Below are 13443 nucleotides of genomic sequence, written 5' to 3'. Positions count from 1 at the left end.
CACAGCCCGCGTCTTATGTTTCTCATGAACACTGCGACGCTCATCTCATTTTTTCTGCTTCTTGCTGGACAGAATGAGCGGCGTTTGTAACTACATCCAAGTCCAGGCGGGCGACGGGTGTTGGGCCCTGGCCGACCGGTGTGGCATCACCCAGGCCACCCTCACCAAATACAACCCTTCCAATGGCTTCTGCGACAACCTCATACTGGACCAGTATGTCTGTTGCTCGGCTGGATCCCTTCCGGACTTCTCCCCCCAGCCCGACGATGACGGCAACTGCTTCGTCTATGTTGTTAAGGAGAAGGACTTGTGCGACACCATCGCCACAGCGCACAAGATGGACAAGGCCAAGATTCCCGACTACAACGAGCTCACCTGGGGCTGGATGGGGTGCGGTAACCTCCAGATCGACGGAAAGATATGTCTTAGTAAGGGCACGCCGCCATTCCCTTCACCTGTAGATGGAAACGCTTGTGGCCCTCAGGTACGTTCCTCCTTCTCCTCCCTTGTCCCAAGACACATCTTTGTGTCTTTCTCTCATACTATGCTGACTGGTCGCTCATCAGGTGCCCGGAACAAAACAACCAGCCAAAGGTTCGGCATGGGACTGGGCTGAGATGAATCCCTGTCCCCTCAACGCCTGCTGCGACATTTGGGGCCAATGCGGTATCACTCCTGAGTTCTGTACCAACACCACTGAGAAGGGCGGGTGAGTCGCAGTCATTTGAGACTAGGAGTATCTGATTATTTGATAATGTTGTCACTAATACACCAATCACAGAGCGCCCGGCACGGCAAAGGCAAAAACAAACGGCTGCATCTCCAACTGTGGTACTGAGATCAAGAGTGTCAGCGTATACCCCGCTAGACCTTATCGCATCGGCTACTTTGAGGCATGGAATCTAAACCGCCCGTGTGCCAATATGGACGTGTCGAAGATGACCGACGGTGACTACACGCATGTGCACTGGGCCTTTGGTAACATCACCGAAGACTGGAAAGTGGACGTGAGTGGGCAACAGGAACAGTTCGATGGCCTGCTGAAGCTGAAGGACATCGAGCGCATCATGAGCTTTGGTGGCTGGGGTTTCTCGACTGATGACTACACGCACAACATCTTCCGGCAGGGTGTCAGGGACGGGAATCGCCAGATCCTGGCTGCCAATATCATCAAGTTTATTGAGGATAACGGTCTGGACGGAGTGGACTTTGACTGGGAATATCCAGGCGTAAGTTTTTGATCTGGTGTTTGTTTGCTGGTAAAGGAGGTAACTCACGCTTTTGTTCCCTCTAGGCCCAAGACATTCCAGGACTTGACCCGGATCACCTTGACTCGGGAGAGAACTATGCCGAGTTCCTGAAGCTCGTTCGCGCCGGGTTATCAGAGGATAAGTCTATCTCCATGGCTCTCCCAGCATCATACTGGTACCTCAAGGCCTTTGACCCGATCACTCAGTTTGAGGAATCTATTGTGAGTATTTCGAGGATTTTGAACAAGTTTGATATCCTGATGCTTACTCTTCGGTATAGGATTACTACGTCTTCATGACATACGATCTTCACGGCCAGTGGGACTGGAACAACACGTTCGTAAAGTAAGATTGTGCCATGCCCGCCTCTTTTTTTGTTTTGAGTCTCATTGCCCTGGCTAACATCACTGTCAAGTCCTGGTTGTCCGGATGGAAACTGTCTGCGCAGCCATGTGAACAAGACCGAGACCGAGTATACCCTGGCCATGGTCACCAAGGCTGGACTCCCGTCTATCAAAGTCGTGCCGGGTCTTGCCCTCTACGGCCGCAGCTTTGAGATGACTGATAAAGACTGCAAGGGCCCTGAATGCACGTTTGTCGGCAAAGAATCAGGTGCCACGAAGGGACTCTGCACAGATACGTACGTGGTCCCTTTCAAAAAAAAAAAAAAAAAGAGTTCTTCACTGACCAACATACAGCGCTGGCTACCTCTCTAACATCGAGATCAATGACCTAATTGCCCAAGCCAACGGCGACGACAACTACAACGACATCACAATCAACGAGCAGTATGAGGATGAGGGCGACATCTTAGTACGTATTCTATTTTTGTTTTCTCAAGTGCTGTGACAGAGTGTTTCGAAAGTCATGATAAACTAACCCCTCGAAACAGATCTACAACGACAACCAATGGGTCTCCTACCTCACCCCGGACAACTACAAGGCCCGTCAACAATGGTACAACGACCTGCACTTTGGCGGCAGCGTCGACTGGGCCGTGGACCTGAACCGCACCTACGGCAACAATGGCACTGGCGACGAGGCAACAATTGGCGACGACTGGGATTATACACCCTGTCCCAATATCTGGTTCCCCTACCTGGAGGGACTACAGGCTGCACAAGATGGTGGCGCGATTCCCGACCACTGCGTCGCGCAGATGACACTGGACACGCTGATGAGCATGCTGAACACGGCCTACGAGAACTACACGGACGTCAACAACGGCTACGACGGCATGTTTGAATACTACGTCAAGTACATTGAAAAGGTCGTGCCTTCTGTGCTCACCAATGCCTTCATGTGGAACATGAGCACCACCACCAATAACAATCAGATTATCCCCGACAGGGGCTATGGAATGCCTTGTAAGCCTCCTCCTTTCTTTCTCTTCCAGGCATCATACAGGTGTAAAGTATATTAATTAACGCTTTATTTTTAGACTTCAACTGCCGCTTCCCCGAACAAGACGACTTTGTCCCCTGCACCCCCGAGGAGTGGGACAACAACCTCGACCCTCTCATGCGGTACATTGACGCCACAGACCTCGAGATCGGCGACGACGACGGCCTCTCCAAGGCCTACGCCAAAGCAGGCCTCCTGGAGGAATGGATCGACTACGGCGACTACTCCATCCATCGCACCAACGCCAACCAAATCCCCGTGCTGTCGTGGACACTCAGTTTCAAGGGCTGGCCCGTCAAGAACGACTCAATGGTCGTACAGAACCCCAAGGACATCGTGAACAAGGGCCTACCAAACATCGACAGCCTATATTCCGAGATGGAGACGACACGCATGCAGATCTCCAGCGGACGATGGACGGGCGGCGATCCGCGCGACGCAGCGATAGCGTACGCGCCGGCAGTCTTTATGCTGGAGCAGGCGGTGGACAGTATGGCACAAGCAAAGAAGCTCGGTGAGGAAGAAGAAAAGGAAGAGGAAGAAGAGGAGAGAAAGAGGAAGGAGAATCTGATTCTGATGATTGTCGGGGTCGTGCTGATGTTTGTTCCTGTTGTGGGGACGGAGGTTGCGGCTGGCCTTGGGTTTGCGAACCTGGCGCGTATTATTGCGATTGCGGGTGAGTTGGGGAATGCCGCGTTGGCGACTTACGATACTGTCGAGGATCCCAGCTCGGCGGTTGTGAACATGCTGGGGATGTTGTTTGGGGCTGGGAGCATTGCGAAGGTGGGGCGCGATGCGAAGGGTCTTTCGAGTGTGGCCAAGTGGCGCAGGGGCATGAAGACGGGTGAGCTCGCTTCTCTGGGGGATATTTTCAAGAATGGAGATTCGAAGGTGCAGAGTTTGATGGGTAAGGTGTGCAAGCTGTAACTCTTCTAGGCTTGATCCAAGGGAGGAAGGAAGAAGAAGAAGAAGAACATATGAGGAGTTGACAGGTTCTCTTCAGATGTAAAATATTCGATCTCTTCATGTAACTATTCAGTTAATCTTTCTTTTTTTTTTTTTTTTTTTTTTTTTTCCTTTTTACAATATCTTACTACTTTATTTACTTTGTCAGACATATAACAGGCATATATGTCTCATTTTGTTCTTCCCTTTTTGGTTAGGGGGCATATACGAGATCCCCCCTTGAGGAGTCCGACCCTTCGATGAATTTCGCAATGGCTTTGGCTTTCACTAGTGTACAAGACGAGTTCCATTTGGAAAATCTATCTTACAATAAGCAATTATGTACTTGACCTATAAATACTGGAGCAGAATGCTTCGGAATTATGATAGCTAAGACCGTGCTACAAAGCGTCGCATCAAGGTGCAGAGAATCGGGATCGGAAGTATTCTGGAGTTCGACCCTCAAGAACAGAGCACACTAACACGGCATACCTCCCGGCTCTTGATTTTATACTGTCTATAGTTGTAGTGTAACAGGATCGTAGATGTGGCTGACCGCCATGTTCTGCTTGGCACGACGTTCTCGGAAAGTAGCTGTTGGGTGGACAACGGAGCGAGTCATCAAGGCGTGGCCTTGTGGGGCGAACCAAGAATCCCGAATTATTCCCGACCTCCAAACAGGGGACTTCCCACTTCCCTCGGAGAACTTCTTCCTTGTCCAGGAGGACTTTCCGTGTTACAGGATAACTCCTGTAACAGGCAGTTGAAAGACCTACATACTAAGTTTCCGTATCAATCCATGAATCCCTCAGCGTTCGCATTACATGGGTTTCTTAAAGGTATAGTTTCTTGAGTGAGAGAGCTACCATAGATTTAATCCAGGAGGAACTTTCGATGGTGCTTTCTTGAAGTGGCCACACTAGTGATTTGGCCCTTTTTAAACTGCATCCTCCTCTACTCTTGCCTGGAGTGCTTGGAAGTCCGCCTCCTTTTTATCGAGCTCCTCTTTCATTGCCACCCATTCCACATTATACTGCTTTAGCTGCTCCATCTTGCTGTTCACGAACAGTTCAACCTCAGGATCGGCAACTGTCGCGAGCTCATCAATAGAAGGTAGAAGCTGTCGAAGAGCAAGCCAGGCCCGGCTGTCGGGAGCTTCGAAGCAGGAGTATATTAACTCATGAAACCAGAATCTTCCGTCCTCCATGGATTCGCGCATGAGGGCCGCCATACTGGACTTTGAGCAACTTTCAGCTCTTTTTTGCTGCTCCTCCTCCAGTACAGTGGTGAACATTTTAAGCAGAGAATTGTACAACATCCTCATCTTCCCAATCAAATGGTCTCTTCAGAAGTAGCCACCGCGGGGGCGAGTAAAGCATCTGAAATGGTGCTGTATACGCCCATTCCCAGTCTAGCACAGCGACTATCTTCAGGTCCCATGCGTTGTTGACGAGCATGTTCCCAAACCGGAAATCGTCGCAAATTAACTTGAACGGGCCATGGTCATACTTGTTGTCAACGAAACGGGGAACAAGGGCCGTAAATATCTTATTATGGAGATATTTGCGACGAGCATCTTCCACATCATCAACTGAATTCGGTTGGTCCCATAGATGATGCATGTCTTGTTTCGCCACATATTGAAAATAGCCGGTAGCTGAGGAGAATGTTCCGGAAATAGGGCCTATTATGACGTCCGCAGTGTCAGCTGGCTGCCATGTATATCTCGAAATAAAATTATAGACTATCTAGTATCTTATCAATATAAATATTACTAAAGTAAATTCTACCTCTAGTTAACCGCCTTACTATATTTAGCTACTTAAGTCTCTAAGTCTCTTACCTAACCCATAGGGGTAAATCCATTGGACACCGATGGATTTAGGGTGAGCGGCTCTAGTATGGGGAAATAAAAGTGGGTCGGGGTCTAATGGATTTAAGCTTCATGACACCGATGGATTTACATTCTGCCCTCCGGGGCAGCTCATATTTTTATATGTTTGGCAACACCCTCCGTTTTATGCCTAGAACGAATTTTAAAGCATTCCCACCACCAAAAAAGGTGTTTTCAGGGGTTTAAAGTTAACCAGTTTTTTTGATAGGGTGCCAACCCCGCCCACCCGTGATATATCATAGTATGATAACTACTACCATAGACCTAATAGGGTTTATATCATAATAAGGATTATTTAAGGTAAAAATTTAGGGGGTGATTCATTTTATTTTATTCATGTTCCCATTTTCATTCTAAGGCTAATTAACTAAGTTCTAGCGATCTAGTTTTCTAATTATCTAGAATCCGCCTATATATTCTAGGATATATATTTCTATTTCTAGTATATCCTATACTACCCCTAACGCTAGCGAGTTTTTTTCTACTAACGTTGAATTTTAGGTCGTGATTTACCGTAAATATAAGTATACTATCTAAAAGGATAATATCACTATCTATTTAACTAGCACCTATTACTAGGTACCCTATTCTATGGCGCGGTATATTAAGTAATATATCTAGTAATAGGACTATATTAAGGAGCCTAATATTAGTAGTTAGCTAACCTAGATTAACTAGCCTATTCCTAGATTAACTATATATAATAATAGGTTATTATATTTAAAGTGTTTAGTATATATTTACTAAGATATTAAGGTTATTAAAAACTATTAGTCTAAGGAGTATTAATAGTCCCCTAGTAGCTACTAAGGCTAGCCTAAACTATCTAAGATTATAGGTATCTAGGCTAAGATCAATAGTAATAGTATATATATTTTATGCTAGCGGATTTTTAAGCATAGGGCTAGTTCCTATTTTATTATAGTCCACCTATTAACTACCTAACTAGATCCTATACCACCCGCTAATACCATTAAGTAGTTAGTTTAGCGCGTACGCGAGTTTCAGGCGTAGTAGATACATAGCTAAGGGACTAATATCTAGGCTAGTAAATTAGATAAGGCCATATCATAGTTAAACCACACTAGATAGCTTAGTTATTTATAGGGCATCCTAACTAACTTATTAGTATAGTCTATAGAGCGGCCCATAGAGGATAGCGAGGGCCCTAAGGGTACCATATACGCTATTTAGTAGGTAATAGAGCGATTAGCCATCATAAGCTAGTAGATCACGCGGGCTAGTAGGTTTTTAGTGCGCATTAAGGCCGCACGCACCTAAAAGGCTAAATCCCTATATAAGCCATTATTAATATATATAAATAAGACGGAGATAATAGACCACGTTAAGCCATAGTAGTAGATTTTGATATTTTTTATATATACCTAGCAGCCACATAATTAGTAGAGCCCTATATATCAATTCACATCGCGGCAATAGTAGTCATAGGAGAGCGTTTAGCACCATACCTAGGTCACCACCTAGCCTACTACCTAGATCACTACCTAAGCCACTACCTAAGTAACTACCTAAGTAACTACCTAAGCCACTACCTAAGTAACTACCTAAGTAACTACCTAAGTAACCACCTAAGTAACCACCTAAGTAACTACCCAAGCAACTACCTAAGTAACTACCTAAGTAACTACCTAAGTAACCACCTAAGTAACTACCTAGCCTACCACCCAGGCCAGCCCTAACCTAATAGACCCTAACGCGGAGCTATATAAATTACAGCTATTAGAGTACGTAGTAATAGAGTTTTACATCAGTTTATTACATTAGAAGATCTAGGACCATAAGTATAGATATGCGTTCATTTATACATTAGCTATATTAAGGCGGAAATTATCTAGGTAGGATATAGTAGAGGATTACCCCCTAAAGATTTCCAGTTTAATCAAGATTACGCGGTTTTTAGTATTACATAAAGCTATCTAGTTAGACCCTAATTCATTAGCTATCTAACATAGGTTAGTATAGGGGAAGCCCAAGAATTATTTTTATAGAGATAATATTAGTATTATAGATAGAGATATATTTAATTAGGAGGATAAGGGGAGTCTAGCTCTAGAGACCACTATTCCTAGTTCTATGCCTAGGTCCCCTACGCTAACCCATAGCGGCTAAGTTACCCATCTATTCCCTAAATAGTTACATTTAATAATAGACGCGTTTATGGTGCGGGGGACTAATAGGCCTATCTAGTGGTTATTAGATTTACGCATATATAGTATAAAGGTATATTTCAATATCCTAGCTAAGGGGCATATTAGATAGAAGGGAGAGGATAAGTTATTATATAAGTAGTTATATTTCACCATTAGTGATTTCCATAGGATAGTTCATAGATTAGTTAATAGTATATATAACTAGTTACACCACTAGTTATTATACGCGGAGAGCACGCCTATACCTAGTATTAATTTATAGGATTTATATAATAATCCTATATAGCGGGCCGTAGATTAGAGTTTTATAAAGGATTCCTAGATATAGTAGCTAGTAGATAGGGCTAAGTAGTTAGTATAGCGCGTGGCCTATAAGCCCACATTATAACGACGATTTAGTGAGACTAATAGGTAAGGGTTTTAGATATATGCGATTAACTAATATTTCACTAAGGTGGCCCAATTCTAGGAGCGATTAAGCGTTACTATCTATATCATAGCTAGATAGCCTAGTCATGTACCTAAGTTATTAAGTATCTAGTATCGAAATAGCGAGCGAGAGATCTATAATATATTTATTAAGGATAGAATAGTGGTATTTATTAGCCATTACTATAAAGGATTCCACATTAGTAATAATACCAAAGTAATTCAGCGGTATTTACCACAGGAAGTAGGGGCGTTAGTTATATAGTATATATAGTTAGTATTACTATTTATAGAGATATTATAGATATACTAGTAGTAATAGTAAGGGGTTTATACTATACCCTAACAGACTAAGTATATTTAGGGCCCTAATATTAGTAGCGAGAAGGAGTAGACCAATATCTAATTCTAGAAGGTATTAGAATCCGCGATATCGGCTAGGTTACATAGGTAGTTAATCCATATAGTAGCATACTAAGATATCGCCATCACCATCAGCTATTGATATTTACGGGTTAAGAGCTAGTTTAAGAGTAATATATAAGCTAGTTATAGCGACGAGTAGCTAGCGTATAATCCTAATAACGAGAGTGGGATAGATAAGGATAAATTCCATAAGCATATTATAGATTTATAAGCCATATATTTATCGTATATAGCTAGGATAATATATAGTTAAACCATTATAGAGCCTACCAACAGCATAACCAGCTAGTAGTAGCGGTTTTAGTAGTCTAGTGAGGATTAGTATTAGTTTTTAGGATTCCCGTCTAGTATCTATAGTAGGGCATTAGGTAAGGGTGGTTAGGGTGGTTAGGGTGGTTAGGGTGGTTAGGGTGGTTAGGGTTGAGATACGAAGGCTTGGGTAGCAAACAGGATTAGATACCCTAATAGTCCAAGCAGACAATGATGAATGTCATACATTAGAGAAATTTAATGTATAAACGAAAGTGTAAGCATTCCACCTCAAGAGTACTATGGCAACATATAAACTGAAATCATTAGACCGTTTCTGAAACCAGTAGTGAAGTATGTTATTTAATTCGATGATCCGCGAAAAACCTTACCACAGCTTGTATAGCATATTATAAAAAATTGTTACAAGCGCTGCATGGCTGTCTTTAGTTAATGTCGTGAGATTTGGTTAACTCCTTTAATTAACGAAAACCCTCACTTTATTTATTTATATAGAGTGGTTCGCTACTACATTGGACCAGATAATAGGGATTAAGACAAGTCATTATGGCCTAAATGCTGTGGGCTATAGACGTGCCACATACGCCTTTACAAAGGGATGCGATATTGTGAAATGGAGCTAATCCCCAAAAAAGGAAATAAATGGATTGTAGTCTGTAACTCGACTACATGAAAAAGGAATTACTAGTAATCGTGAATCACCATCGTCACGGTGAATTTTATCTCAGTTAGGTACTAACCACTCGTCAGGCGCTGAAAGAAGAAGATGCAGTAAGTTTGATTTTTCCTGTGTAACATTATATATAATTAGATATATTAATATGCAGGAAAGTTTTCGTATGCAAAACTTTGATTGGTGTTAAGTCGAAATAAGGTTCGTGTAATGGAAATTGCACGGGGAATATAAACATTAAAAAAAATTATATACATAGATATTTTTAAATATCTATGTATAATCTTTATACGGTACATTGGAATAATTTCCAACTGGTTCGAATCCAGAAAAAAGATAAGATTTTTTTTAAGGAAGGGTCCGTTTGTTGGTTTACGGGTTGAGCTGTAAACTCAATGGCTATAGGCCATCGAAGGTTCGATTCCTTTTCTTCCTAATTAGATTATTATTCTAATCCTATCTTGATATTTTATTATTGTATAATATAATGATAGATTATATTTGATTATAATATATGAATAATATTTTTTTATTAAATGATTCTATAACTAACGGATTTAGTATAGAAGTAGTAGATTTTCTATATTTCATTTCAGTTATGTTTGCTTTAATTACTATTATGAGTAAAAATCCTATTGTAGCTGTATTATTTTTAATAGGTTTATTTGTAAATATAGCAGGTATATTAATATTAGTAGGATATAGTTTTATGGGATTATCTTATATATTAGTTTATGTAGGGGCTGTATCTATATTATTTCTTTTTATATTAATGTTAATTAACATTAGAGTATCTGAATTACATAGAGAAACTAATAATGATATACCTTTAGCTTTTTTTGTAGCTTTATTATTTTATGGTGTAGTAAAACAAGCATTACCTTGAAATACTATAAATAATAATTTCTTCACAAATTTATCAAATACATTTTTTGCAAAAGTATTAAATATAGAAGTAACTAATGAATTATCTAATGTTGTAGATTTTAAACAACAAATAGGTTATGTTAGTAGTAAAGGTTGAGATAGTACATTAATAGAACCAACACATATAGCTAGTATAGGTAATGTAATGTATACAAGTCATTCAATGTGATTAATAATAAGTTCTATAATATTATTATTAGGTATGGTAGGAGCCATTGTAATAACAATAAAACAAAAATAGTATAAAATATATACAATAATGAAAACTTAAACAATAATTAAAAATAAAAAAAAAATGATATATAGATCAAAAAGTAATTTTCAAAATCATCCTTTTCATTTAGTGTCACCTTCACCTTGACCATTATTTACAAGTGTTTCATTATTTATATTAACAACAGCTATAGTTTTATTTATGCATGGATTCCAAGGATTTGAGTATTTAGTACCTGTAGCCGTATTTAACGTAATGTATGTTATGGGTTTATGATTTAGAGATGTAATTTCAGAAGGTACATACTTAGGAAATCATACAAATGCTGTACAAAAAGGATTAAACTTAGGTGTAGGATTATTTATAATTTCAGAAGTATTTTTCTTTTTAGCAATTTTCTGAGCATTTTTCCACAGTGCAATTTCACCTAGTGTAGAATTAGGTGCACAATGACCTCCATTAGGTATACAAGCTGTAAATCCTTTTGAATTACCATTATTAAATACAATAATATTATTATCATCAGGTGTAACAATTACATATGCCCACCATTCATTAATACAAGGTAATAGAAAAGGAGCGTTATATGGAACAATTGTAACAATAATATTAGCAATAATATTTACATTCTTCCAAGGTGTAGAATATTCAGTATCTTCTTTCACAATTTCTGATAGTGTTTATGGATCATGTTTCTACTTTGGAACAGGTTTCCATGGATTACACGTTATTATAGGAACAGCATTCTTAGCTGTAGGATTATGACGTTTAACAGCATACCATTTAACAGATCACCATCATTTAGGTTACGAATCAGGTATATTATATTGACACTTTGTTGATGTAGTTTGATTATTCTTATATATCTCTGTATATTACTGAGGTTATTAGAATATTATCTCTTAATACATATAAAAATAGAATTGTAGAGACTTTAGTTTAATGGTAAAACATGTGACTTTTAATCATTATAATATGGGTTCAAATCCCATAAGTCTTAACAATAATGTAAAAATAATAAATATATATATATATTATTTATTAATGACTATAAGTTAATGGTAGACTGCTTATTTACCATATAAGATGTGCTGATTCGAATTCAGCTAGTCATAGTAATATATATAATTATAATGGCTATAAGTTAATGGTAGACTATTTACCTTCCAAGTAAAGCGTGTCGATTCGAATTCGACTAGCCGTATATAAATAAGTAGGGTTAGTAACTTAATTGGTAAAGGGTTTTCTTGTCGAGAAAATAGATGTCGGATCGTGGCCGACCTAACTCGTATGTAATAGTAATAATACTATATTGTAAAAAAAATAAAAAATATAAAGGAAAAGTTGCTATTGGTAGGGTAAGATATTTGCTAAATATTGTGTTTTAACACTTAGATGTTCGATTCATCTCTTTTCCGAAGAGCATAGTTTAATAGGCAAAACTGTAAGCTTCAACCTTATATTTCTTAGTTCGAATCTAAGTGCTCTTGAATATAAAAAATAGTATAGGTTCTTTAACTTAACTGGTAAAGTGTATTCTTGATAAGGATATGTTCAGTGTTCGAGTCACTGAAGAATCAAAAAAAAGAGAGTTGGCTGAGAGGTTTAAGGCGGCTAGCTTGAGTCTAGCTAAAGGTAAAAACTTTCATATGTTCGAATCATATACTCTCTGTATCCTATAATAGGATAAAAAAAATTAAATTATATATAATAACAGGTTAGTGTCCGGTGGTTGGTCGCTTCATTTGGGTTGGAGATTGTTTATGTTCGAATCATAATAACCTGATATATATATTTAATACAAAAAAATATCCCTCAATATAGGTGATATGTATCACATACATCTTGAGAAATCAAGGTAAGTATATAAAGAAACTATTATGGATGGTTAGCTATATATTTCAAGGTTCATCTAACAGGATGTTAGAGATCAAAGAGAAATCTTATAATTAGACAAAGTGAATTGAAATATCTTAGTAACTTTAGGAAAAGAAATCAAACGAGATTATTATTTAGTGTCATCTGAATAATAATAGCCTAACACTGTAGGGGTAATAGAAATATTACGTGTAAAAGTAAAACGGAAAAAAATCTGTTTAAATATAGGGGAACCTTCCTCTAAGGCTAAAGAAAATATATAAGCGATAGTGTAGAAGTACCGTGAGGGAAAAAGCTGAAATAGTAGTTTTATAAGCAGCTCTAGTGAAATTTTAAATAAATAATAAGAGTGTACCTTTTGCATAATGGGTCAGCAAGTTAATTTTAGATGCAAGCAAATAAAAAATATATAATAAATATTTTTGCTTAGATAAACCAATTATGAAAAAATGAATAAGTATCTAGGATTAGACCCGAAGGCTAGTGATCTTACCATGGTCAGGGTTGTAAAAGCCCGAACGGGTTATCGTTGTAAAGATATCCGATGAACTGTGGTAAGTTAGTGAAAGACAAAACTGACTAGTATAGCTGGTTTTCCGCGAAACCTATGTAAGTAGGTAATTTAATTAACATCTTAGCAGGTACAGAACTGTGATCTCGGACAATACAAGTGTATTTGTCAACATCGGGGGGTTGTAGTGACTTTACCGGAGAGTATTTGCACTCGGAAGGGCAAAGATGAATGTTAAATAATCGGACATAGTGCGATAAGGTTGTATGTCTAAAGGGAAACAGCCCAGAACAAGAGTTAAGGTTCCAAAATTATTGTTAAGTGAAATTAAGGATGTTTTTTTTTAAAACAATCAGGAAATAGGCTTAGAAGCGGCCATTTTTTGAAGACCTCGTAACAGAGCACTGATTAAATGTTAGAATAAAACACCGAAAATTTAACGGATCTAAAA

General features: G+C 39.2%; 2 protein-coding genes across 2 annotated transcripts; one reads left to right on the top strand and one right to left on the bottom strand.

The window, feature by feature from the left end:
- Positions 1 to 73: 73 nt before the first annotated feature.
- On the top strand, positions 74 to 3581 carry N7484_006806 (uncharacterized protein; the record flags this gene model as incomplete). Its single annotated transcript, XM_057117193.1, has 9 exons — positions 74 to 484; positions 567 to 709; positions 782 to 1229; positions 1295 to 1471; positions 1531 to 1595; positions 1666 to 1890; positions 1949 to 2063; positions 2143 to 2617; positions 2692 to 3581. 9 exons carry the CDS (start codon positions 74 to 76, stop codon positions 3579 to 3581), a joined length of 2949 nt encoding a protein of 982 aa, XP_056970228.1.
- A 955-nt stretch (positions 3582 to 4536) lies between these two features.
- On the bottom strand, positions 4537 to 5323 carry N7484_006805 (uncharacterized protein; the record flags this gene model as incomplete). Its single annotated transcript, XM_057117192.1, has 2 exons — positions 4537 to 4836; positions 4913 to 5323. Coding segments are annotated over 2 exons (711 nt in total), but the record flags the coding sequence as incomplete, so codon positions are not given.
- Between the last annotated feature and the right edge of the window lie 8120 nt (positions 5324 to 13443).

This window comes from Penicillium longicatenatum, assembly GCF_028827895.1.
Source record: "Penicillium longicatenatum strain IBT 33135 chromosome Unknown contig_4_segment0_segment0, whole genome shotgun sequence".
Lineage (NCBI taxonomy): Eukaryota > Fungi > Ascomycota > Eurotiomycetes > Eurotiales > Aspergillaceae > Penicillium > Penicillium longicatenatum.
Note: the sequence above shows the minus strand (reverse complement) of the source record. Positions and strands in the feature narration are given on the sequence as shown.